Consider the following 27,954-nt stretch of genomic DNA (forward strand, 5'->3'; position numbering starts at 1 on the left):
CAGTCTTTGACCTCAAAACTGAAAGCACGCCTTCAGTTTCCCTTGCACTGAGGACTTGAGACTTGGACTGATATATGTTACAAGGGTCCTTAGGTCCCCAGATTACAGACCTGCCCTGAGATTTCCCAGATGTTATAATGTGGGGACTGTAAGACCTGGGGTCTCACAGCTCAGGAGTTCAATCGCGCCCTTCCCAGAAACTCCCCCAGACCAAGACTCGTTGCAAAAGCAAGAGGTTTATTTACCATTGTACAATGGGGTCACCCCCGCTGGTCAGCAAAGAGTGGCACCGGGAGACAAAGGCCTTTAGGTTTTTAAAAGAAAAATTGCGGGAGATTTGAAGTTCTAGTTTTGGCAATTTAGGATTGGATGAGGAAGCTATAAAGTAAGATAATTGGTTAGTCTTAGGTGCTCAAGCTTGGCCAGTCCTGCCAAGTGTGGATGCAGCTGCAATTGAAGGTGGGGGTGGTTAGCTCATCCTTGAAAATTAAGGCTTTGGGCTCTTGGCTGGAGGTCAAAAGCTACTCAGAAGAAGTCTAGGTTCGTTGCTAAGAAATGCTATCTCAAGGACAAGGGTCTGGTCCTTCTTTTGCTGAGTGAAGGTCATTGCTTGCTTGCCCTTTTTTTATATCTGTCCTCACGGATAGGGTCACATTTCTTCACTCTCTGGAAAGGTACTAAGAGGCTTTAGCTTAACCTGGACCTAAAACTCAAAACTATAGGCTTTAGAAGACATATAGGTTACAGTTATCCTAACCCTTTCAGGGACTAGTTATCCAGTTAAACCCTCTCTCATCTGTCACATATGGTCCCTCTGGTCTGATTCTCTGGAGAACTCTCTCAGGTAGGATTACCACTGCTGTGAAGACACATCATGATCAAGACAACTGATAAAAGAGAGAATTTACTTGGGAGCTTGTTTACAGTGTCATAGGATAAGTCCATAACCATCATGACAAGAAATGCGGCAGCAGGCAGGTAGGCAGGAATGGCGCCGGAACAACAGCTGAGAGCTTTACATCCTGATCCAAAAGTTGGCGGCAGAGAGAAGGAGACTGGGCCTGGTGTGGACTTTCGAAACCTCAGAGATCACCCCCAGTTACACACCTCTTCCAACAAGGCCACACCTTCTAGTCCTCCCCAAACAACTCCACAACGAATGACCAAGCATTCAAATAGATGAACCTGTGAGGGCCGTTCTCATTCAAACCACAACAAGAACCATCACTAAAGTCATGCTGATACAAAAGGGTTATACAAAAACACCCCCCTAAAATCATAAGTCACTAAGAATTTTTAAAAACTTTGTATTGATTCTTTGTGAGTTTCACACCATGTACCCAAACCTGCTCATCTATGAAGGTCCCTTCATAGCCATCCTTCGCCCTTTCAACCTTCCCCCAAATAAAAAACACATACACAGACAAAACAAAACAAAAAACCATAGAGCTATAGACACCTGCTTGCCAGAGGAGGTCACCTAGGGGTTCATAGCCACAAGGCTAGCCTGCAGTGGGAACCACCATAGTGTACATCACAAGGTGCAACTCTCCTACCCTTACCATGGGGCGAAGGGCAGGTAAGGTCTATGGCATCTTTCCCTGCCCATACTGTGTGGCATGGCAGACGGCAGTTCTCTGTCTGTCTTCCTAATCCCATGCTGAGCTACAGATTTGATTTGATTTGATTTGATTTGATTTTTATGCATCCTAGACATAAAACAGCTTCGGCCACCTAGCCAAGATTTAAGCTAGGATGACCAAAGGACTGCCATGTTCTGCCCCTGACTGATATTAGAACACCACCACCAATAAGGTGTCTCTTTGTCCATTGCCGGGGGTGGGGTGGGGGATGAATTTTTAATCCTGTTCTTGGTTTCAACTTGGTTTTGGGTTTTGGATTTTCGAGATGGGATCTCATGTCACCCAGGCTGTCCTTGAATTTGCTGTTCAAGCAAGAGTGATTTCAACCTTCTGAGCTCCAGGTTTCATCTCCAAAGAGGAAGAGACCACAAGTGTGGACCTCCAAGCTTTGCTTATGTGGAGCTGGAGCTCAGACCCAGAGCCTCATACATCGCACAAGTATTTTAAAGTGGATACTGCCTGTACAGTTCATCTGTGAGCTCGGGCATTAACATCTCAGAACCATCGCCTGCTTGTGTTATCTGCATGTTTGTCTCACTCTCTCTTGCACACTGGTGCCCCTAGGGCTAGGCTTGGTAGTTGCTTTGTTTTGTTTTTCTGACCCACTCCTAAGCAGGAACAAAGATTCAAAAGCTAGACAAAATTTCCTTAATGTGTGTGTGCAGAACCAGTTATTCTTCTCTGAGAGGTAAACTAAGACGCCCTGGTAGAAAGGAAGGAGACAGAGTGGTGCTAGGAGAAGGTTGGATTAGCTGCTTGACAGATCACAGATAGGTGAGGGAGGAGAACAAAGAGCATGAGTTTGCCAGTATGGCTTCATGACCAGCTTTGCCGCTGAAGGCTACCTGCTGCTCAACAGCCCTAGGTACCTATGAGGGTACCTCAGTCACAAGTGAGGGCTGTGCCCACTTCATATGTCATGAGGGCCTCTGGTCCTTCACCAAACGAGCAGCTGATCAAGAGTTCCACAATCCCTATCTTATTGTTTGATAATCTGTTATAACAGCTTACAGAGCCCAGGAACACAGTTATTTGTAGTTATTAGTAGTTTATTATAAAAGATGCAGCCCAGGGCAATGGCACATGCCTGTAATCCCAACACTTAGGGAGGCAGAGGCAGGTGGATCACTGTGAGTTCGAGGCCAGCCTGGTCTACAAAGCGAGGTCAGGACAGCTAAGGCTACACAGGGAAACCCCGTCTCGAAAAACCAAAAAGAAGAAGGAAAAGCAGAAGAAGCAGAGGAGGAGGAGGAGGAGGAGGAGGAGGAAATGCAAATGAGGCTAGACTGTGGCTCAGCTGGTAATGTGCTTGCCTAGCATGCCCAACGTCTTGAGTTTGATCTCCAGCACTGCATAAACCGGTATGGTGGTGTACTTCTGTAATCCCAGCACTCAGGAATGAGTGCAGGACAATCAGCTGTTCAAGTCCACCTTCGGCTGTATAAATCTGAGGCCAGCTGGATTGGATGAAATCCTGCCTCAAACAAAACAAAACATATAAATGATCCGCGCAGAGGCAAGGTGGTGGTGTTCACCAGCCTGGACTCTCTCTGACCCCTCACTTAGTTTTTGTATAGAATCTCTGTTAGACATGCCTGCTTGATTAAATCATTGGCATTGGACCAGTGAACTTAATCTGCAGCCCTACCTTCCTCTCCAGACGTTATGCTAAACACTCCGATCCTCTTAATCACGTGGTTGGTTTCTCTAGTCCAACCCACCGGGTACTTAGAAGAGGATCTGGGTAGGACCAGTTTTTTTTTTTTTTTTTTTTAAAGCTTTCTTTCCTCTTCAACATTCCTCAACCCCCATCCCCTTCAAGCTCCTTGGGAAGATGGGACGCTAGAACTTTCCTGTGAAACTGTCCTCAGGAACTGGGTTAATCAACAGTTCCCGATTCAGGACTGTGCAGACCACAAACAAGGTTTTATTCTTAATTGCTAGTACAGAGTCCCTAAAACTTTTGGAATGACTAGAATGTTGAATACTTTTAACATACTACTTTGGTAGCTTCAGGGATGGGACATGGTTAGAAGTTTAGAACAGGGATGGCGGCATCTGCGCGGCTGGAGGCCCGCCTGGCCCAGGTGCACTTCTACCCGATGCTGCTCTACATGGTGTTCTAGTGTTCCTCGGGAGGGTGCATGGCTGGGCCCACCGGGACTGGTACCACCGCATCGACACCACGGTGCTGCTGGGCGCGCTGCTATTGCGGAGAATGAAACGCCGGCTGGTATTGGACGAGAATGTACGCGGGACTATCACCACGAACCAGGACTTCGAGACTAGATTCCTGTGCAACACGTCGAAGGTGCATCAAAAAACAGGAGCCTAGAAGAAGCTATGGAAGCTATGCCAAAACCCGGCCACACATTTCCATCAGGCCCAACCAGTTGGAAGTTCTCAAGAGTTCCACAAGGAGACTGCTGCGAGGGCAGCCGAGAACCAACTGCTGACATCTCTCACGCCGACATATTATTAAGAATATGAAATCTGTGGATGACAAAGAACCCGGCTCTCCCCGAGATACAGTAAAAAGTTTAAACAAGGGGCTTAAGCCAGGACAACACCGCAAATGTGCAGGGCAGTAAAGTGCCTCCTTTGCCTGCCTTCCTGAAATAACGCTTGGATGGCTACAGAGAGCAAGATTGTCTGGCTGAATGTTACTTTCTTCGACAGGGTCAAGGAAATACTAATTTTAACAGAATATTGTGTATCTAATATTTTGTGTACCATCACTCAAAGATGTTAATGCTAGGAAAGGAAAGAAGAAGTACTTAGATTGAAAGGGTTAGACTAACTTTGTATCCTGTATGTCTTCTAAAGCCTATAGTTTTGAGTTTTAGGTTCAGGTTAAGCTAAAGCCTCTTAGTACCTTTCCAGAGAACAGAGAAATGTGACCCTATCTATGAGGACAGATAGAAAAAAAGGCAAGCAAGCAATGACCTTCACTCAGCAAAAAGAAGGACCAGACCCTCATCTTTGAGATAGTGTTTCTTTTTTTTTTTAAAGATTTATTTATTTATTATGTATATAGTATTCTGCCTGAATGTATGCGTGTGAGCCAGAAGAGGGCACCAAATCTCATTGTAGATGGTTGTGAGCCGCCATGTGGTTGCCGGGAATTGAACTCAGGACCTCTGGAAGAGCAACCAGTGCTCTTAACCTCTGAGCCATCTCTCCAGCCCCCGAGATAGTGTTTCTTAGCAACGAACCCAGACTTCTTCTGAGTAGCTTTTGACCTCCAGCCAAAAGTCCGCAGCCTCTAAGCTTCAAGGATGAGCTAACCACCCCCACCTTGAATTGCAGCTGCATCCACACTTGGCAGGACTGGCCAAACTTGAGCACCTAAGACTAACCAATTATCTTACTTTATAGCTTCCTCATCCAATCCTAAGTTGCCAAAACTGCAACTTCAAATTTCCCACAATTTTTCTTTTAAAAACCTAAGGTCTTTGTCTCCCGGTGCCACTCTTTGCTGACCGGCAGGGGTGGCCCCATTGCGCATGGTTAAATTAAACCTCTTGCTTTTGCAATGAGTTTAGTGGTCTGTGAGCGTTTCTGGGAAGGGCACGATCTTGAACTCCTGAGCTGTGAGACCCCAGGTCTTACAAGATCTGTTAATACTATCAGACTCCCAATTTCAATTGTATGACTTGGCAAAATGCTTGCTCAGCATGTATAAGGCCCTGAAGTTGGTCCCTAGCACTTCCAAATGTAAAAATAAAAACAATTCCTGGGGGACTCCCCTCTAAGGGGGAGGAGGAAGTTTAGAACATTCCACCAGTTGCAGTGGCACATGCCTGTAATCCCAGCACTTGGAAAGGCAGAAGCAGGTGGATTTCTGTGAGTTCAAGGCCAGTCTGGTCTACGAAGTGAGTCCAGTGAGCCTTGGCTAAGGCTACCCAGAGAAACCCTGTCTCAAAGAAGGAGGGTTGTTTAGACCACTCAACCCACTCTGCCTGGGGAAGGGACAGAGGTTGGAGATTGAATTTGAGCAATGACTTAATCAGTCATGCATACCTAATGATGCCTCTATAAAAACTCCCGAATGACAGGATTTGGAAAGTTTCTGGGTAAACATATGTAGGTGCTGGAAAGGGTGTTGGATGACTTTTCCAGAGGAGACATAAACATCTATGTATCCAGACAGAGGACTCATTAAAGAGAGGAGTCTGTGTGCAGGCCTCACCACTTTTGGGTGGGGTCTTATGAATCTTGTGAATTTCAGGAGCTTCCTAGGACTTGTTAGTTACTTACTTCCTGAGCATTGTTAGTTTTGTTAACTTCCTGAGTGTCAACAAAGCTCCCTCCAGGGTGGAATATTGCAAACCAGAGGAAACTGCTTTACAACAAAAGGCATGGCAGAAGCTGGCTGAAGCTGCCCTCCAGTCCTCCTACCTTACACTATGCATCAATTCCATTTAAGTATTTCTGAGTTGAATCTTTTATATTCAACTACTAATAAAGTGGTTTTCTAGGTTCTGTGAGTTGTTCTAGTATTGTAAGACCTGGGGTCTCACAGCTCAGGAGTTCAAGATCGCGCCCTTCCCAGAAACCCCCACACACCATGACTCGTTGCAAAAGCAAGAGGTTTATTAACCATTGTGCAATGGGGTCACCCCTGCCTGTCAGCAAAGAGTGGCACCAGGAGACAAAGACCTTAGGTTTTTAAAAGAAAAATTGTGGGAAATTTGAAGTTGCAGTTTTGGCAATTTAGGATTGGATGAGGAAGCTATAAAGTAAGATAATTGGTTAGTCTTAGGTGCTCAAGCTTAGCCAGTCCTGCCAAGTGTGGATGCAGCTGCAATTGAAGGTGGGGGTGGTTAGTTCATTCTTGAAGCTTAGGGCTTTGGGCTCTTGGCTGGAGGGCAAAAGTTACTCAGAAGAAGTCTGGGCTCGTTGCTAAGAAACACTATCTCAAAGATGAGGGTCTGGTTGTTCTTTTTGCTGAGTGAAGGTCATTGCTTGCTTGCCCTGTTTTTTTGTTTTCGTTTTTTTGTTTGTTTGTTTGTTTGTTTGTTTGTTGTTCTCACAGAGAGGATCACATTTTTTCATTCTCTGGAAAGGTACTAAGAGGCTTTAGCTTAACCTGAACCTAAAACTCAAAACTATAGGTTTTAGAAGACATACAGGTTACAAAGTTAGTCTAACCCTTTCAGTATTTGAAGGGGGAAGTTGTAGGGATGTCCAATTTAAAAGTCATGCTTGTAGACTTAAATCACTGGTGTCTCAAGTGATAGTCATCATGAGGAGCTGAACCCTTAAACTGAGGAGTTTGGACCAAACTCAGACTCTATGTCAGAACTGAATCCAACTGTTGAACTTTTCTGGTTGATGTCTACTGTGAAGCAAGGTATGGGGTAAGTAGTGGTTTGAATGAGAATGTCCCTGATAGGTTCAGATGTTTGAACACTGGGCGAACCCTTGGTGAAGCTATTTGTGTAGGTTTGGGAGGTGTGGCCTTTCTGGAAAAAGTGTGTGTAGGCTTTGAGGTTTCAAAAGGCTCATACCCTTTCCACTGTGTCCTCTACCACGTTTGAAGTGCAAAATCCGAATTCTCAGCTGTTGCAGCCACCACATCTGCCTGTTGCCACACTTTCCTGTCACAGTGGTGATGGACTCTGATCCCTGTGGAGCCATAAGCCCAAAGAAACACGTTCTATAAGTTGTGTTGGTCATAGTATTTTATCACACTAACAGAAAAGTAACAAATGTGTGACGGTGCCCTAAAACCATACATGAGTTGCCTAAATCCATTTTTCAGGAGGAACTAAAAATGTTTTCTGCCCCTTTCTTTTCAATCACTCAACCCCTAGATGTCTGCAGGAGCTATACTCTCATCCTAAGCACCTGTCATTCTTCATCTCCCACATTCTTCCCAAGATAGTGAGGTTTCTCTGTCTTCTCATTTCTGTTTAGTCCTATAACCTATAAGCTTTCTCAGGAAATCTGTTCCAGCTCTGTCTTTTTTCCTGGATTTTTTAAAAAAAGATTTATTTTTATTTAGTTATTATATATGTGTATGTATATATATATATGTATATGTATATGTATGAGCTCTCTCTCTCTCTGCATGTACACCTGCATGCCAGAAGATAGCATCAGATCCCAGTTTAGATGGTTGGGAGCCACCATGTGCTTGTTGGGAATCAAACTCAGGACCTCTAGAAGAGCAGACAGTGCTCTTAACCACTGAGCCATCCCTCCAGTCTCCATCTCCTGGAAATTTATCTGTCTTTCCTTTTTTTCAAAGCCAATAATCCCACCTTTCTAGCAGTACATCTACTGCTTATTGCACTGTTCAAGCAAATAGGGAGCTTCAAACCACAACTGAAGTCTCCCCAAACAAGAATAATTGCCACAAACAAATCTTGTCTTATTGCCAGAAGCAGGTAGGTACCCACTCAAACTCATTGGAGGCAAAATGAGAAATTTATTTTATGGTATAAGTTATCCCAAGAAATTTGATGCTACAGTGCTTGCCTATATCCAGGTTTGCAAAAATAGAAAAAGAAGGAGGAAGAAGAGGAAGAGGAGGAGAAGAAAGAGAAGAAGGAGGAAGAAGAAAAAGAGGAGGAGGAGGATATAAATCCCAAAAAATATCAAGTGGCACTTAAACTACATGACAAAGATCAAAACTACTCTTTCAGATCCTGCCTCCTCATTCTTCAGTGCCACATCATTTTTTTAAACATATCTCTCCTATAGTGTCCTCATCCTTCTTGCCATACTGGCTTTCTCTACTTCTCTGCCCATTTGATACAAATGGCCCCATTTAAATCCCAAGATGTGCACATCTTCAGCTCAAGCAACATCAGAGGCCAAATAAGACTACAGAATTCCAATGACAGAAACCCAAAGAACAAACTCATTCAGGACTACCCATTTAGGCTACAAATAGCAATTAAATAGCTATCTGTAACTAGCTGTTTCTTTGTGAAACAAGGCTGTACCTGTGTCAAAGGAATAGGTTTCAAAGAAATGTGACAGTGTCCTGGTAGATATTCCCAAACCTGGAAGCAGCTGTACTATAACACAAGTGCTTACTAGAATTATGCATCGTCAGTCTACAGAGAACCAGTAGGAATAGTGGGGTCTGCATTGAAGGGAGCAGTGCACCCTATAGGATCACCCAGTCAATTATCTTTAGTGGTTGGAGCAACTTCCAGGAGCAGCTGGAGTTGCATAGTGACCGTTTGTATACACTTGGGTTGACACCGGAAGTGGAAAAGTAGGAAGTACACTGGGAAGCCACTGAGCACGAACAGGAAGACGTACAAGAATTCCATTTGGGGCTGGTCAATGATGGGTGCCAGAACCAGGCAGAGAGACACCAGGACCATGAAGGCAGGAATGAAGGTGGGAACCTGCAGAGGGCACAAAGAAGTTATTTGACCCTGAGACTGGAATGGTGAGGGAGGGGTGTCACTGAGTTCTGTCCTACCAACCTACCTTTCATTTATTTCCACTTGCCACTAGTGCCCCTCCTCCAGGTTCTGCTGGAATGCTAGGCTGGGCCAGGGGATCCACCCACTGGGCTAAAGCTGGCTCTTTAAGAAGCAGAGTCTGGAGCACAGACTTGGTCTCTCTGTGCTATGTGGCCTCTGCATTTGTGTTCCATCTTTCTCCCTCATGGTTCTCCAGAGGAAAAATGGTCAATACCCCTTACCACCCCCAAAAATGTGCAATGTCCTACCAAATACAATGACACTAGCAGCCACTGACATTCCTTGTCTAGGCCTGGGGTTCTCAACCTGTGGGTCTCAACCCCTTTGGGGATTGTATATCAAATATTCTTGTTATGATTTATAAGAGTAGCAAAATCAGTTATGAAATAGCAATGAAAATAATTTTATGGATGGGAGTCACCACAACATGAGGAACTGTATTAAAGGGCCACAACATTAAGAAGGTTGAGAACCACTGCTCTAGGCCTTGAAGGAGACAGTGGCCCAAAGATATAATTCCTAAAGGAGTCTAGATTGAGAAATGCCCAGTGGCTGTCCTGAAGGTTACCTTGTAAGCGTGGGGAAGATTCTTTGTCTTTATTCGCAAATACAGGAGACAGCTAAAGGTGGTTCCAAAGATGAGCCAGGACATAAAGCTGCAGTGGAAAAATGAAAAGTATAAATGAGGCGGTCTCTGATGGAACCTGCCTAGATCGGGACAAAATATTCAAAGAGAAGGAGGAGCTTTTGGTTTTCTTCAGAAGAACACCCAACAGCTATAAAGATGGCTCAGTGATTAAGAGCATCTGCTCCTCTCACAGAAGATACAGGTTCATGTCCCAACACCCATATGGTGGCTCACAACCACCCTTAACTCCAGTTCCAAGAAATCTAATGTCCTCTTCTATTCTCTGTGGGAACCAGACACAAATGTGGCACACAAACATACATGCAGACAAAACACTTATACACATAAAATAAAATCTATAAATCTTAATTTTAAAAAAAGCCTAGGGATGACCCAGTGAGTCACAAAATAAAAAGACATGACATTGGGATAGGAAGTTGGTGAAGGAAGGAGTGCAGCTTGTGGGAAGAGGAAGGTCGTGGGCCAGAATGTATTTTGTACATATGTGAAATTATCAAAGAATAATTGTTTCTCTGTGTAGCCTTGGCTGTCCTGGATTCCCTTTGTAGAACAGGCTGGCCTCAAACTCACAGCAATCCACGTGCCTCTGCCTCCCTGAGTGTTGGGATTACAGGTGTGTGCCACCATGCTGGGCTCTAAAATAAAATCTTTTAAAAAGGAGAGCATGGTGGGATCTCAGAGAGGCCTCTGCTCACCAGAGAGAGACAGCTCACTGGAAAAGAGAGTTCTTCTCCCAACCCATCTTTCCCTTAGGACTGGTGATGTTATGTGTAGGCTGCTAAACACCCAATAAACCCTTGACTCTGTTCTTTCCAAGGTCTGTGGTCTGAGTGGCTGCTGCCATTCTAATAAAGTTCCACCTGAGTGTCTGGAGACATAGCTAGATCAGTAAAGAGCTTGCTACACAAGTGCAAAGGACCCATGTAGAATATTCAGGTAGGGTGCTATTGGGCAACCCCAATACTGTGAAGGCAGATAAAAGTGGGTGCCTAGGGCTCAGTGGCCAGGCAGCCTGGTCCACTTGGCTAGTTTTACACTTGGGAGGCAAAGGCAGAAATATTGCCGAAAGTTCTAGGCCAACTTGGTCTATGTAGCATGTCCACGACCAGCCAGAGCTACATAGTGAGACACTATATGTGCTGGCTAGTTTTATGTCAACTTGACACAAGCCAGAGTTAGCTGAAAGGAGGGAGCCTCAATTGAGAAAATGCCTCCATGAGATCTGGCTGTAGGGCTTTTTCTTAATTAATGATTGATAGGGGAGGGCCCAGCCCATTCTGGATGGTTCTATCCCTGGGCTGGTGGTCCTGGGTTCTATAAGAAAGCAGGCTCAGCAAGTTATGAGGAGCAAGCCAGTAAGCAGCACCCTCCATGGCCTCTGCATCAGCTTCTCTGTCTAGGTTCCTGCCCTGTTTGAGTTCCCGTCCTGACTTCCTTCAGTGACAGACTAAAAGAGTCGAAGTGTAAACCCTTTCTTTCCCAACTTGCTTCTGGTCATTGTGTTTCATCACAGCAATAGAAACTCTAACTAGGACATTGTTATAGAAAAATGTGAATGGCATATAAGAAATGACACCCAGGTTTGGTCCCCGGTCCTCCACACGCACATATGAATGAGTATACACACGCGCACACACACATGCCTGCATAGACATGGATACATACACAAATTCTATCTAACTTGGCAAACAAGGTCCAAAACAAGCCATCCCTTGAGTTGATCAAGACTGTAAAGTGTTAGGTCCTAACTAAATGGATCAGTTCAGGCTCTGTACTTGCTCTGTACTGAGACATTTTAGACACATCCCCATTCTCTACCTGAAGACACCTTACCTCTTGCCCCACCCCCACTCCCCACCCCCCACCAGACCCACAGTGGGTTAGATTTTGTTATCACTGTATAATGATGTCCATCTTTCTTTTGGGGAAAAAAAATGAAAATACAACATTATTTGTGACTTGTTCTTAACAGTCACGTCAGGCACTGAACGTCCCATCTTAGATTAGACAACAGAGCAAGGGAACATGTGATGCCTGAGACGTTACTAGACCTCCGTCCATACCCAGATACTGTGCTCAACTGGTAATTGAAGAATCAACCCGCTTCAAACGAGCTTAGAAAACTACAAATGGGTATCACAACAGCCTGTGATTTCTGTCTTGAGGAAAATATTAAGAGGGAGTCAGAACATCCCCTTCCCTTGGCAAAATCATCCACTGCGCCGAAACAGCTTGCTGTGATTCTGCGCTGAGTTCCGGAGAATTAAATGGGGTAGAGTCCAGAGCACAGGCCTGGACTACAAAGGGAAAAACCACGTCATGTCCAACGACTCCCCAGTGTCACAATGCCTCTGTGTCCTTTAACATCATCTTAGCTGCAGAATGAAGGACTATGAAAAAAGTGACAGTGACATCACAGCCTTAGGTTATCTTGTGGTGGAATATCTGTCTTTCTGCATTTAGGGAGAGGAGAGCCACATTTAATTTTGGAAACATAACAGAGGAAATGGTTGAAATATGTGTAGATGTGAGGTCTTTGAGCCTGGGCTTTCAGAAATGCCTCATACACACACACACACACACACACACACGTACATATATATACATATATATATATGTATGGAGCTCAAGAGGCATGGATACACTTCTCTGTGTGTGTGTGTGTGTGTGTGTGTGTGCAGAAAGAAAGATAAACAGGCAGGCAGGCAGACAGACAGACAGATTTCTTTGGATGTAAAATATTGCTCCATGGGCTCATGTGTTTGAAACATCTGGAGTTGCTGTTTTGGGAGATTACTGGAATGGAGGGGATGGAGGTACAATGAAGAAACGGGTCTCCGGGTGGATGAGCGGCCTTGAGATTTATGACACTCAGCTTCTCGTCCTCTCTCTGCTTCCTGGTCCACTGAGATGTGAACTAGCAACTTGTTTCTTGTCAGACATTAGTATCTCTAATGTATCTAATGTATACTAATGTATCTCTGTGTGTGTGTGTGCATATGTGTGTGTGCATATGTGTGTGTGCATGTACGGGTACACTTGCATGCCCACGTGCTTACGAGAGCCAGAAAACACATTTATATGTGCATATGTGTACAAGTTTGTACATGTAAGGATACGTAGATACATAGAGGTCTAGGACACAGATACCAGCCTGTGAAAATCTCACTCACCTCAGGAAGTTCACAAAGAGGCTGAAGCTTCCTGGGAATACCAGGACCAAAGCCACAGCTGTGGTGAAGATCAGTGCTGGGGCTGGTGTGAGTCTATTCACGTGAATCATTGACATGATTTGGGGCTGCAAAACATGGCGTGAGAGAGAGGCTATAGAAAAGCCACAGTAAGCACTCTGTCCCCTGTCATGCTCTAGACAGCAGTGTGCCCAAACGGATGATCACTAGCACCATAGCTTCCTCGGGTTACTAAGGTACACTGGATTTTTTTTTTCTTTTAGTATCTTTATTGTATACTTCCAAAACCCTAGAATTGAAAGAAATAAACTTTGAATTTCTATGGCAGGCAAGAAATTTACATTAGGACTAAGGAAACAACAGGGCACAAGACATATTCTGTAATTGCAAGAGTTCCATAATGTAGAGAGAAGGCAACAAGTGTGGCTAACTAACAATGAATGCATCACTTAATTCTCAGTGGTTCTTAAGGAGAATAAAGGGTACACTGGATTTTTATCTGACAAATATTCTCTCCCTCTCTTTGCCTCTTGTGTCAGGAATAGCGTTTTCAGCCATTCGTGTGGACTCGATTGCTTTATTCACTCAATAAAACATGAGCAAGCAAAGACCTAGATCCCTGGAAGAGGAACAAACTCGTTCCAAAAATAAGAATGGCTGAAACCAGAAGGGCTACGGTAACACTAGGAGCAACAGTTAAATGCTGTTGTAAGGCACTGGGATCTGGGGTTGTCTGCTATTCAATATTACTGTTACAGTCAAAGCTGACATGGGAGGGAAGAGTCTCGGAGGGAAAAGGCCACTATGTGTACTCTGGGCCGCCTCCCTGTGGCCTCTGAACTCTTGCTATACACAGTAGGACTTTATCACTCACTTCTTCTAATCCACATAATCCAGGACCATGACTGTCCTGAAATCTGGAAGACACTAGGAAGATGTCGGGAAGGCATGGAATGCTCTCTGTTCCATCCTCAGAAGAAAAGATGGTCACATCCGATTGGGTTAGTTCAGCCTTGGGCTAAATGCTAGGCTCAGGCAAGAGAAAGCATAAGTGAAAGGTGTCTTAGGAGCCCTCTTGCAGCCCTCACCATCTTGCTTGACCCCAGATGCCGCCTCTTACCATGTGACCTTCTCTTGCGGCTGCGTAGCACACTCGGCTGCCGCTGAAGAACACCGCATTGACAGTACCAAAGGTCGAAAGTGCAACAGCCACAGGCACCAGCCAGGCCCAGGATCCCAGAACCTGGTTCCTAGAACAACAGAGGGATTGGTGAAAAGAACTCCAACAGTTAACTTGGAAAGGGTCAAGGAGGCCTCCTTGGAAATAGAACAATTCATTTAAAGGCAAGTTCAAATTCACATAGCACACCATCCTTCCCCATTCCCTAAATGTCTGTCTACTGTCCAAGGGACATACCACGTGACTCACTCACCCCCAGGTCACAGCTATGGCATCAGAGGAGAGAATCTCAGAGGGTGACATAACCAGCAGGTAGCTGATATTGACCAGGACATAGAGGATGGTGACCAGGGGGATGGCAATCATCACTGCCCACACCAGGTTCTGCTGCAGGGTCAGGGAGAAGAGGGCAAATGTTAGCCGATGAGGTCTTTCTCAGCCTCCAGAACAAACTCAGAACTATGCTATCCACATGGCACTGTGCCAGGCCCTGGGGAATGGAAGCACTGTGCTTTTCTCCCCATGAGATCGTGACCCCTGTTGTAGGGGCACACAATCAGACAGGTATGCAGGAAATGACAGGAGGGACTAGGCAGGTGGCAGTAGAGATAACAGAGGGAATGGTGGAGGCATCACCAAAGCTTCCAGGATGAAGAGGGCCTTCACCTGGGCTCTCTCTGAGGCATGGAAGTGACTGAGGAAGACGTGGAGGAGAATTTCTTGCAGAGGAAACCAGAAGAGAGAGAAAGCTAAAGATCTCACTAGTCTACTCTGCAACAGGTAGGATTTGCCCCTCATGGAAACACCCACTTCTGATTAGCACATCTTCTCCTCCTCAGACTTAAAGAAAGAACAAGTTCCGAAGCTTTCTGTCAGGACTGAGCTCTGCCCATAGAAATTACTGAAAGTGGAGAGGGAAAGGAAAGGAGAGGGACACTGAGAACGGGGCCGTCATCTTGACCTAGTTTAGCTCTTGGCAACCAGCCCCAGTGTAGATGCTGTCCTTGCTCCCTGTGTGCCCTTGTCCATTGGCAGGCTCTGTCCTTTCTGGCCTCCAGCTTCGTGCACATACTGCTTCTGCAGAGCTGTGGCTAGACTCCAGTCTCCTCTCCCAGGAGGACTTGCTTGCCTGTTCTGCTTTCTTATCACCCTCCCAAGAGAACTATATTGCAAACTAGGGAAAATGCAGGAAATGAGGCAGCAACAGACACATGAGTCTTCCCAGGCCCCTCCAGCTTTTAAATCTGGGACTCTCGAGTTCAAAGGAAAGTTGCCTTAACCGTAGAATGGCTATAGTAGCTACTGCTTTACCACCCAGGGGCCTCTGCCTAGGCTCCCACAAGTCTACCTGTAGCCAAGGTGCTCTCATCTTCTCAGGCCTCACTGGGATGCCCTCAGCACATTGCATGACCCAACCTCACAGGTATAGAGGGCAAGAAACTAAGTATACTTTTAAAATTTGACCTCTCCTCGGGCAGCTTTCCTAGCTGTGGCAATGGTAGAGCCCTGGGTTGTATCATAGACATGTTTCTGGCCAAAATATACCACAAGAAAGGTGAGGTATTCTGATTTCACTCTGAGGGCCTCTGAATTCTTCATTCAAATCCCAAGGAGTCTGCATATAAGGGTGACCACGTTTTGGCACAGTTTCTATAGTTTCTTAGGTGGAGGTGAAGAGAGTTTGAAATAAATATACCCTTTATCTACCCATTAGAGCAAAATGAGGCAGAATTTTAAATACTGGCATTCAGATGACTGGCTTACATTTTACTTTGAAATCCACATTTAAAAAAAAAAAGCCTCAGCTCTAGCAAAGATCATCAAACTACTGCCATAGACCATATGGCCTGATTTTTGTCAATAAAGCTTTATTGAAACACAGCAGTGTTCCTTTATTTATCTATGGCAGTTTTCCTGCTACCACAACAGCATTGAGCAGTAGTGACAGGGACTAACACATACAGGACCTAAAATCTTAACTCTTGGCTCCTTCCTAGAGAAGCTTCGCTGATAACCACTGCAACTATGGGACCTTGTCTTCAGCTTCAGGGGCCAACTTCTTGGGACCCTGCTCTTTCTTTAACCTAGTTGAAAACCTAGAGTCTAGATTGGAAAGGGGGCTCTGCTACTGTAAGGCAACCCTACGTACATGCTACCCATTTACTTGAGAGTTTCCCAAGCCATCTACCAAGAATGTACCAGTGAAACCTCAGAACCTTATGAGGAAGTGAGGGCAGTTCTTATGATGGTCCCTTTTCATAGGCAGAGAATTAGTAACATGAAATTATAACAAGGAATTAAAACCACCAGGCATGGCGGTATGGTCCTGTAATCTCACCATTAAGGAGTTAGAGATAGGAAGATCAGAAGTTCAAGAGCATTTTTAGCCACAGAACAAGTTCAAGGCCCACCTGGGCTGCAATGAGACTCTAGTCTCAAAGAAAAAAAATAAAAATAAAAATGAGGATGAACTCCTAGGACTCCTAGCATGCATTCTCTCTCATCTATCTCTGTATCTCTTTCCTCTGTCTCTATTTTCTCTCTGTCTTTCCTCACTCTTTTTTCTGTTTCTTCTCTCTGACTTTCTGTTCCCTCTGCCTCTGTCTGTTCTTCCCTGTCTCTATCTCTGTGTGGTTCGATCTCTTTCATTTGTCTGTTTCTTTCTCCTCTGTCTCCATCTCTCTCTACTCTCTCTATCTGTTTCTCCTTCTCCTCCCTCCTCTGTTCTTGCACTTTTGTCTCCAAGTTGCCATTCCCTTCCCAAGCTCCCCTCCAGTGAGCCTTTGCAGAGATTCTGAAAGCCAGAGTGTCCCTAGCCAGCCCAGTGGGGACAGCAGAAGACTTGCAGTTCCCATTCTGTGAGAATCTGAAACTCTTGCAAGGAAAAAAAGAAAATAAACAACATCTCAGAAAATATGTTTATGGCAAAGAGTCAGCATATTAATAACTGAAGATCTAAAAGCCACAACTGAGTCCCAGGTAGCCCTGCAGACTGGTTAGCACTCTGGTTATCCAGGCCAGGCTCGAAGGTAGGGGGAGCAGGCATGACTGGTCTGTTCCCCATGCCAAAGTATGCTATGTCCTCAAATGGCTCCCAGACTTCAGAAACTATGACTTAAGTATCTACTGCAATGTTCTGGAGGGAACAATCCAGGAGGTAGCCAACAGAATCAATAAGAATGCCAGCAGTATGAATTCAAAATAATTTCCCTTTTGCAGACTTCAGTTTTCCCTTAAAAGAAAGTGGAATGTTGATGGGTAATCTCAAGGGCCAGAAAGATGAGACCATGGGGTCTGACACTATGAAGTACTCTGCCTTATCTAGAAGCCATAGTTAAAATCCCCTAAACTACTCAAGGCAGAAGGGTTGGCATGCATGTCCTTTGAGTACAACAAGGGAGTCTGTTAGACTCTTCACGGTCTCAGCCATTTGAGTGGTGGGAACTCCAGTTCCTGGAGCTGCAGAGGTTAAAAGGTTCACCCACACAACAGCACTCTCAACTCACCTTTGGGTTCTTCAGCTCCTCTGCCATTGTATTGATATTAGCCCAGCCATCAAAGGACCAGAGCCCCTGGTAGAAAGCCATGCCAATGCGCCCAGCCTGATTTGTTGTGTTGTGGAAGGCAGACAGCAGGAAATCTGTGCGACTGTAGCCCTGGGCCAGCACCACAACCCCACCCACTACAATGACTATCAGTGAGAACACTTTGGCAGCCGTGCACACGTTCATCACCACGGTGGACATCCGTGAGCTCCAGAAGTTGATCAGCAGCAGAAGCAGGATGCAGGAAAAAGCCACAATCTTGACTGGGGTCTGGGGTAGTGAGGAGCAGCCTGGGTAGAAGGGAGCCAGCACATACTCAGCGAAGCTCAGAGAGACGGCGGTGATGGCAGCTGGTCTGCCCACTAGAACGAACATGTAGATAACCAGGAAGGCGGGCAGAGAGCCAAAAGTTCGCAAAATGTAGGCATAGTCTCCCCCAGATTCAGGAACCAGGCTGCCCATTTCAGCATAGCACAGGGAACCCAGCAGGGCCAGGAGGCCACAGATTGCCCAGACAATAAGACTGGCTCCGGCACTGCCCATGTAAACCAAGACCCCTTGTGGTGACATGAAGATGCCAGAACCAATCATAGAACCAGCAGTTATGGACACCGCACTCCACAGACCAATCTCCCTCTTCAGCCTCAACCCTGGCTCCCCACTCCTGTGCTCTTGCTTTGCAGGCTTGTCACTGCCACCTCTCTCCTCACTTCTCTCCATCTCGAGACTTCAGCAGATACTGCCTCTGGTTGGTGACAAGAACAGGCTCTGGTACCTATTGTCTGTGGGTTTCCAGGAGGCGTTAATGATTACAGTAGTGGAAGGAGTCCAAGCCAGAGGGCAAAGATTCTGGGTGTGATCTGGAAGGAGCTGATCAAGCAAGCAGTAGTCCCACCGAAGCTCAGTACAGACAGCCTTAGGAGCCCCAGGTCAGAATTAGCCAAGAAAGGTCCAGGAGAAGATAGGGTGGAAATCGCTACTGACAGCTGAGGTATGGCTTAGTGAGAGGGTGCTTGCTCAGCACGTGCAAGTTCCATCCCTAGCCCAACAGATGGAGGGAAGGATGAAAGAGAGAGAGGGCAAGAGGGGGGAAAGGAGAGGAAGGAGGGAGAGAGGGAAGGAAGAGATTTCCATTGCTCAGTTCCACAGCAACAATGGGGAATGAGCGCTGGGTGAGCACTGTGTATCTGCAGCAGGACAGCCAAGCATTTTTCTTTCTTCTCACATCTTCTGCCCTTCTCCCACCCCCTTCTGCTTTTATGAGCCCCCCTTCCACTTTCCCGTCACATGTAGAGCCTGTACTCTTAGCCATGTTCTACCTTCTTGCCAGGGAACAAGCTCCATCCTGCATCTTCTTCACCAATCCTCCTGGTCCTTCTTTGGACTAGGCTTTATGCAATTGACTTTAAGGCTGTATTGGAATCCTTGCTTTTTGTTAGACTTCATAAAGATGTCTCAGACTTCCCAGGTCTTTGGAAGCCAATCAACCAAAACTACATATGTGTAAAAAAAATTGATAAGTAAACCTGCACACCAAATAAAGCATAAATTGACAGAGTACACAGTTCTAGGATGAGACTGCTAATAGCAAATCCCAGATCTACAGCCTCAAAGTTGTATGAGACCTTGAGCTTCATCTTACTCATCCATCAATTTGTAATGTCTATCCTTAGAGCTATTTGAAGAATTAACTGACAATCTGAAGCAGTTTGGCTAGTATATGAAACAAAGTAAGCATTTCATAATGTGGTCATATCTCTTACTCTATGGATAACTTTCATTAGTTCCACTGGGAAAAAGAGGGATTGGTATTAATACCAGGAAGAGAAAAAGTTGAAAGGGATATATACATGTAATATATATTTAATATATAGTTAATATTAAATTATATTTAATAATACTAATTTCTTTGATCTATAAGTAATATTTATTTCAGAATATTATATGTAGCTTTTTTATTGATCATCCCTTTTGCTTTAAAACTACTGAGTAGTAGGACCTTTTCTAGTGTTGCTATACGAAGGTAAAGGAACTTATTATCAGAATTGTGGGTAAAGATGTTGACTCCAAAAGTAGGCATAAAGGTACTTACAGTCTTCCCATCAGGCTCTTCTACCTCAAGTTAGCCACACGGACAACTTGGATCTCATGAATGTGTCAATAAATCTCTCAACGGACACCAGGACCTTTACTGCCATGGCTCCTGAGTGTCCCTCCTACCTTTCACAAATGTCGAAAGCATAACCTCCTAAACATAGATAAAGGATGTAGTCAAGTGGCTTACAGGCTGTGGTCCTCAAACTATTCCACAAAATACAAACAAAAGAACATTGCCAAACTCATTCTATGTGGGCACAGCCATCCTAATGCCTAAACTGTACAAAGACTCAGTGAAGAAAGAAAATTTCAGACCAATCTCCCTTAAGAACATTGATATAAAAATATTCAATAAAAATACTCACAAACTGAATCCAAGAGCATATCAAAAACATCATTCACTGTTACAATCTGCTTTAACTTCCTAGCCCCTCCACTGAGACCTACATTAGTTCTTAGCATAACTGTAGCTCCTCTGTTAACATCTGCTTTTATCTTCAGCAGAACAATAGGCATTTTACTTTTAAGTCTCCATCTTGATCATAAGGTGAAATTAAATACAGGTTCTCAGGCTCTGCCTACCTGGAAACTTGAATAGCCTTTTACTTACAATTCAATACTTGTTGAATGTCCTACTTGAATTAATAATACATGTTCTATTTAAACAAAACCACAATACCCTGCTATGCTCCTTTCTCCTGGAATAGTGGGAAAGTGGAAACTCCCCAAGCCTAAATCCTAACCAATCAGTTCAAGAGGCTTTGTCTAGCTACCTAGATACAATGTACTCGGAGCAAAATCTTTCTTGTATTTAGCTCATAAAAATGATGTACTGCCATCCTCCCCTTGCTTCCCACCTTGTTACCTGGTTGTTACCTGGTTACAGTTTTCATATAAAAGGCCTACCTAAGAAATGGGAGTCACAGTCTGGCTCCCAGACTATGTCCCTGACTGGTCACTTTTTGTTCATCGTTCAATAAAGTTCTTTCAGTCTGAGTCTGGTGTTCAAGCAGTTGGTGTGCGGCCATTCATGAACCCATAACATCCACCATGATCAAGTAGACTTCATCCCAGAGATGCAGGGATGGCTCAACATATAAAAACCTATCAATGTAATCTACCACATAACAAACTAAAAGAAAAAAAAAAAAACCTCATGATCATCTCAGTAGATGCTGAAAAAGCCTTTGATAGAATCCAACTACCCTTCGTGTTAAAAAGTTAGAGAGATCAGGGATACAAGGTGCACTCCTAAATACAATAAAGGCAATATAGAGCAAGCTAATTGCCAACACCAAATTAAATGCAGAGAAACTTAAAGAAATTCCACTAAAATCAGGGACAAGACAAGGCTGCCCACTATCTATCTCCATATCTATTCAATATAGTACTTGATGTTCTAGCTAGAGCAATAAGACAACTAAAGAAGATCAAGGGGATAAAAAATAGAGAAGAAAAAGTCAAAGTATTGCTATTGACAGATGATATGATAGTATATATAAGTGACCCCCAAAATTCTACCAGAGAGCAGTGCAGTGGTGGCATACACCTTTGAACCCAGAATTTGGAAGGCAGGGCAGGCATATCTCTGTGAGTTTGAGGCCAGCCTGGTCTACAGAGTGAGTTCCCGGCCAGCCAGTGCTACACAGAAACACTATCTCAAAAAACAAAAACAAACATACAAAAATCTACCAGAGAATTCCAACAGCTGATAAACAACTTTAGCAAAGTGGCTGGATACAAAATTAACTAAAAAAAAAAAAAAATCAGTAGCTCTCCTTTATAAAAATGATAAATGGGCTGAGGAAAAAATTAGAGAAACAACACTCTTCACAATAGTCACAAATAATATATAATATTGGTGTAACTCTAATCAAGCAAGTGAAAGACCTGTATGACAAGAACTTCAAGTCTTTGAAGACAGAGAAATTGAAGAAAATATCAGAAGATGGAAAATTTTCTTATGCTCATGGATTGTTAGGATTTACATAGTAAAAATGGCCATCCTACCAAAAGCAATCTACAGATTCAATGTAATTCCCATCAAAATCTCAACACAATTCTTTACAGATCCTGAAAGAGCAATCCTCGATTTCATATAGGAAAAACAAAACAAAACAAAAGAAAAAAAAAAAAACAACAGAAAAGCTAAAACAATCCCATCTAATAAAAGAACTTCTGGAGGTATCACCATCCTTGATTTCAAGTGGTTCTACAGAGCAATGATAATAAAATCCACATGGTATTGGCATAAAAACAGACAAGTTGATCAATGGAACCAAATAAAAGACCCAGAAATAATCCCACATACCTATAGACCTGATTTTTGACAAAGAAACAAAAAAAAGACAGCATCTTCAACAAGTGGTGCTGGTCTAACTGGCTGTCAATCATGTAAAAGAATGCAAATCCATCCATATCTATCACTCTGCACAAAGCTCAAGTCCAAGTGGATCGAAGACCTTAACATAAAACTAGATGCACTAAATCTAATAGAAGAGAAAGTGGGGAATAGCCTTGAACTCGTGGACATAGGAGACAACTTTCTGAACAGAACACCAACAGCTCAGGTTCTAAGATCAACAATTAATAAATGGGACCTCTTGCAAATGAAAAGCTTCTGTAAGGCAAAAGACATTGTCAATAGGACACATTGGGAAAAGATCTTCACCAACCCTACATCTGACAGAAGGCAAATCTACTCCTAAAGAGAAAGGGTCTACCCTTTTATGAACACAGATTTAGAGATTTCATTCCGTGGTCAGGTAGGCCCATTGCTTTAGGGTCTGTGATGAGGCATCACCTCATAACAGAGTTTATAGAAGAGCATAATTGGTCCTATGAGAAGGGCTGAGAGTCCAGTGATGCTTTTGAAGGCACACTCCTGATACCCTAGCTTCCCTCAATAGCAAGCAGCTTTTAAATACTCTAAGCTGCCTATCAAGACTTTAACACACAGGCTTTTAGGTCAGGTGCAATGGACAGAGTTTGGCAACTCAGCTCATCAGAACTGAAAACAGTGTACACATAAAAACATCACATGAATTCTCACAGCCGGCACACTATTCTTTCTGTCATTGTCACTTTGTTTTGTTTGAGATAAGCTCTTCCTATAGGTAGCCCAGGATAGCCGCAGACTGACACTCCCCCTGTTTCTGACTACCTGATGACAAGTCTGTACCACTTGGCCTGGCATAACAGCACTATTCTATGGAAACAGCTCAGATTCACAGGAAGTGATAAACGGATAAATGAAATGTAGCATATCTGTGTAGTAGAACGTAACCCATGCGTGGAAAGACTGGGCTATGGATGCATACAACTCCATAAACAGACTTTGAAGACATTATCCTAAAAATGTCAGACACACAGGCTGAGGATGCAACACAGCTGACAGTCATTGTCTAGCAAGCGTGGATCTCCGGTCTCTGGCTCCAGTACCAAGCATGGCGGCACATACCCATTATCCTGGACCCTTGTGTAGTTAGGAGTTCAAGGGCATCCTTGGCTACATAGCTGGTTCAAGGACAGCCTGGACTGCCAGAGAGCCTGTCTAAAAAACAAACAAACAAAACAAAAATCAAACAAGCAGAAAGGAAGACTCAAAAGTTTCCATCGTATTATGACTCTGTTTGTAAAAAGTGTCTGGGAATAAGCCAAGTGAAACAACATGGATTAAAGAAGTTTCCTTAGAGGAAAATGATAAGAATCTTCCGGCGCTGGTTACTGTTAGTGGCTGTACAACACTGTGATAATTTTTAAAAGCACACTGGAATCGATCTGGGTCAGTAGCTCAATAGTAAAGCCTCTGCTCAGCATGTGTGAACCTGGGTTCAATTCCTGGAACTACTACACAAACCAGAAAAAAACAACCAAAAAATGCAAAAGAACTAAAACTCCCACTGAACTTACATTAAAAGTTATTATATTACATACATACATACATACATATATATATATACATATTTACTTCAATTTTTTTAATTAAAAAGAAGGTGAGAGTTGGGCTAGAGAGATGGCTCAGAGGATAAGGGCTGTCAGCATTAAAAGGACCCAGGTTCAATCCTTAGCACCCACACAGTGGCTCACAACTACCTATAACTCCAATGCCAATCCAACACCCTCTTCTAACCTTTGAGGGCACCAAGCACCCATGTGGTGCATATATATGCATGTAAGCAAACATTCACACATGAAATTAATAAATCTAAACAAACAATTAAAAGAAAAACATACTGGGCCATCAAAATGGCTCAACTGTTTAGGCATGTGCAGTAGAGACAGAAGACCTGAGTCCAGTCTTCAGGACCCATGTGGTGGAAGGAAAGAACCAACCCTCTCATGCTGTCCTCTGATTGCTGTGGTACAAGCAAGCCACACACATACACAAAGAAAGAACTTAAAGTAACTTTTGAGGGGTTAAAGAGATGGCTCTGCAGTTCAGAGCACTTCCAGAGGATCTGGACTCAATCCCTGGGACCCACACAACAGCTCACAATTGCCTGTAACTATAGTTCCAGTGGATCTGATAACTTCGCAGTCACACATGAAGGTAAAACACAAATGCACATTAAAGAAATAATTTATAAAAATAAAACAAAGTATATTTTGAAATGTTTTAAAGATTAGCAGCAGGGTTTTGAAACAGGGCCTGTACAAGCTAGCGGTTTATCTCAGTTACTAGGGTCCTTGCCTATCTTTGCACAAAGCCTTGGATTTGATCCCTAGAATCACAGAAAACCCAGGGTAAAGTAGCACAAGTAGGTGGAAGTAAAAACAGGAGGCTTAAAAGTTCAAGATCAAGGTCATCCTCAGCTACCCATGTACTCAAGGCCAATCTGCTATGCATGAAGCCCTTTCTCCAAAAACAAAGCTAAATGCCACATTGCTGCCTTCTGTTAGCTTCAAAGCAAGCTCGGCCTCACTTTCTCTAAGTAGAGCAGCAGGAAGTTCATTCTTCCCCGGCTCTCCCCTACCAGCCTAAGGCCCCAAGGATGCTTTATGCTGCTCTTGGAGTAGGCCTTTCTACCTTAAAAGTCAGTCACTTACCACTCTGCTCAAAGAGTGCAAATGCAGGAGCCAGTCCCAGCAATGACTTTTCTAGAGAACATAGGCAGCTGACCTTCACTTCTATGAAGAAGTGATAGTCATGAAGTGCTCAAAAATTGCAAAGCAGAGGTTACAAGAGAGACTATTTTAAATTGCATTTCTTAAAACCCACAGTACAACAGCTAAACATTAATCCAACACAGGAATTGAAACTGTACCCCATGCTGAGCACCCATAGTGCTGGCAGAGCCCTAAAACTGAGCTGACCCAACCCCCTCTGAAGCTCAGAGCACAGCAGAAGGAAAGGCTATCAGAGACTGTAACACCAGCAGCACTGAGTGTTTCAGCAGCCTTGAAATGTTCCTCCACACTCTTTCTCCAAAACAACAACTAGATAACTCGGCCTTGGATGACTGTGTGGCCTGGTAGAGAAGAAGACTCTTAGGACCAAGGACAAAGGACACTGTTCTGTCCTGTATCTGGGAACCTCTCACCTGAACAGTGACCCTTGTCCACACGGATTCTGGATATCACATGGCCCCCTTTAATTACCACTCAATGACTGGCAGATTTTTTCAGCATGGGCCTTAGTAGTTTTCCTTCTGTGAAGCATGGTTGCCTTCATTGTTCCAAATGCCAAACCTACAGACGTCAGCCACTGCTCTAGAGCTTCCGGTCAGTCCAGCTGTCAGTCTAGAGCTTGTCAGTCCAGCTGTCCACTGATGCCCATCTGCAAGCTCCTTAAGTATACTCACCTCAACATATTCAGTGTCTTCCTCAGTCCTTCTCCTCCTGGCCAGGAGGAGAAACTTCTCTTGAAGCTTGCCATGTTTCCTTGATATGGAGGACACCATGGTGAGTTACCAAAGTCAGCTTTGGGGATGAGAGATTTATTCCTCCAAGGGCAAAGTGTTGCTAGAAAGAAGTTCTGAGCTGTCTGTCTTCTTTGGTGGTCCCTCTGGTGCAGAGAGGAACCTCACCAAAGTTGCCTTCCTAGTCTTCTTAATGAATGAGTCCTTATTCAATGACTAGGCTCCTAGTGGCTTTGCCATACACACACACACACACACACACACACACACAATCTCATTCATAAATTTAGAAACATAATTGCTTTTCTTTCTTTCCTTCTTTTTTGTTTTTGCTTGTTTGTTTGTTTTTGAGGCAGGGTTTTTCTGTGTAGCCCCAGTTCTGGAACTCCCTTTGTAGATCAAGCTGGCCTTGAACTCAGAGATCCACCTGCCTCTGCTTCCTCAGTGCTGAGATTAAAGATGTGTGCACCACCAACAGGCATAATTTCTTAAACATAACATTAAAAATGAAATCCAGTCCTGGGAGTGGTGGTGTAGTACTCACAGAAGTGAGTTCAAGGCCAAAATGAGTCCAGTACAGCCAGGGCTCTGTTAAACAGGGCATTTTCTAATTTTATCATGACAAAGGTTTATCTCACCAATGCAAAGGTCTCTAAATTTCAGAAAACCTCACTTTCTCTATCACATTATGAGATATGTAATATGAGAATGTGATGAAGTTCTAGGTTAGATTTCCAGCAAAATATACATACCCCACCACACACACACACACACACACACACACACACACACAGAGAGAGAGAGAGAGAGAGAGAGAGAGAGAGAGAGGTAGGGGAAGAGGAGAAGCAAAGAAATGACAGGTGAATCTGGTTATAATGCCTGTAATCCCAGGACTCAGGAGCCATGTTCAGGCTCTTTCTCCCTCTTGTGGACTCTTCCAGATAGCTCCTGTTGTTCTTTTTCTCATATCTACAATAGAAAGAAACCTTCTCTGTAATCATACCATGGAGGGGTCGTGTCATCTGCTTGTTCACTGAGGTCTCCAGAGCACTGTTTCAGGAGTTTCCTCACACACCATCTCCCAAAGAGATTCTTCCATTTCTGTTCTACTCACTTGGGAAAACGCAGTTTCTCTGGGCCTGACTGTGTCTTCAGAAATGATTCTGGCTACTCAGATACCCTCTCCTTTGACCTCTGGTTACAAGGGGCCTGTCAGAGATTACCTGGCCTTTACATACCCTAGTGAGATGGGGTGAGCAGTCCAGGGGAAGGAGCTGGGCTTTTGACATGCTGCCTAACAGTGATCTCCTTTCAACAATGTCCTGGACACTTGAGTGGGGCTGAAACTAAGCTGGTAGAGTGTCTTCCCAGCATGCACAAGGTTCCATTGAGCATGGCATAATGGGATGATGGCAGGCACTCCCATAGTTCTAACACTTGACAGGTAGACACAGGAGGATCAGAAGTTCAAGGTCACAGTGATTCAAAGCCAGCCTGGAATATTTGAGAGTCTAGTTGAAAGAGAAAAGAAAGTCAAACAGAGGCAGGTTGATCTCTGTGAGTTCAAGGCCAGCCTGATCTTTATAGTGAGTCCCAGGCCTGACAGGGCCACAAAGAGAAACCTTGCCTGAAAATAAGTAGTGTCGAGCAGAATAAGATATTCTGGATACAGACTATCACTTAACTCCTATCTCTTGAGTTCTGTGGCTCTCAACCTTGAAAGAGTCGGAGAAAGCAATTATCCGTTCAAAGGCACTGAGACAATCCCATATTTTTCTGTCTCTCCCCTCCCATCTTCCTGTCAGATAGAAATAATTGCCTGCAGTGTTTCTCAATTTAGAAGGCAGGGTAGAGAAGCAGTTTCTCCCTACTCTCCTAAAAAAAAATCATTTCCCACCACACAGGTCCTTATAAAAACAGCACAGTCTTGGGAGGGAAGGGGTCCCAGAGTCTCTGAGTGAATGCCCGAACCAGAGCTGTGAGATGTCGCCCTCTAGTGGACCCAGAGGAATCAGACAGCTGGAGAATGGGATGCAAAGAAGCCCAGAGGCTGCTACGGACATGGTTGAGCAAATGTCCTTGTTGTGTACTTGAGCATATTTTGGATATGTGCCTAGGAGTGGTATGGCTGGATCTTGAGAAATCACTATTCCTAATTGTCTGAAAAAGTTCCAGATTGATTTCCAAAGTGGTTGTACAAGTTTACATTCCCACCAGCAGTGGAGGAGGGTTCCCCTTACTCCACATCCTCTCCAGCATGTGTTGTCACTTGAGTTTTTAACCTTTGCCATTCTGATGGGTGTAAAGTGAAATTTCAGAGTCGTTTTGGTTTGCATT

The 27,954-nt window shown here is 44.1% G+C and overlaps 1 protein-coding gene, 1 non-coding gene and 1 pseudogene across 3 annotated transcripts; 1 reads left to right on the forward strand and 2 right to left on the reverse strand.

Moving 5' to 3' along the window:
- Window positions 1–1,700: 1,700 nt before the first annotated feature.
- LOC132651582 (small nucleolar RNA SNORA48) lies at window positions 1,701–1,842 on the reverse strand. Its single transcript, XR_009589174.1, has one exon. It is a non-coding gene; the product is annotated as a small nucleolar RNA SNORA48 (small nucleolar RNA).
- A 1,849-nt stretch (window positions 1,843–3,691) lies between these two features.
- LOC110558066 (phosphatidylglycerophosphatase and protein-tyrosine phosphatase 1-like) lies at window positions 3,692–3,978 on the forward strand (annotated as a pseudogene).
- A 4,081-nt stretch (window positions 3,979–8,059) lies between these two features.
- LOC110558064 (b(0,+)-type amino acid transporter 1-like) lies at window positions 8,060–23,310 on the reverse strand. 2 transcript variants are annotated; one of them, XM_060373432.1, is made up of 6 exons: window positions 23,217–23,310; window positions 14,368–14,501; window positions 14,055–14,184; window positions 12,917–13,041; window positions 9,663–9,750; window positions 8,060–9,013 (listed from the first exon to the last, which is right to left on the reverse strand). In XM_060373432.1, exons 2-6 carry the CDS (start codon window positions 14,478–14,480, stop codon window positions 8,783–8,785), a joined length of 687 nt encoding a protein of 228 aa, XP_060229415.1. In that variant the 5' UTR covers window positions 14,481–14,501; window positions 23,217–23,310; the 3' UTR covers window positions 8,060–8,782. The 2 variants fall into 2 exon arrangements, with proteins under 2 accessions (XP_060229415.1, XP_021508466.1); XM_021652791.2 differs by lacking the exon at window positions 23,217–23,310 and adding an exon at window positions 17,621–18,379.
- Between the last annotated feature and the right edge of the window lie 4,644 nt (window positions 23,311–27,954).

Source organism: Meriones unguiculatus, chromosome 1 (assembly GCF_030254825.1).
Source record: "Meriones unguiculatus strain TT.TT164.6M chromosome 1, Bangor_MerUng_6.1, whole genome shotgun sequence".
NCBI classification, from domain to species: Eukaryota; Metazoa; Chordata; class Mammalia; order Rodentia; family Muridae; genus Meriones; species Meriones unguiculatus.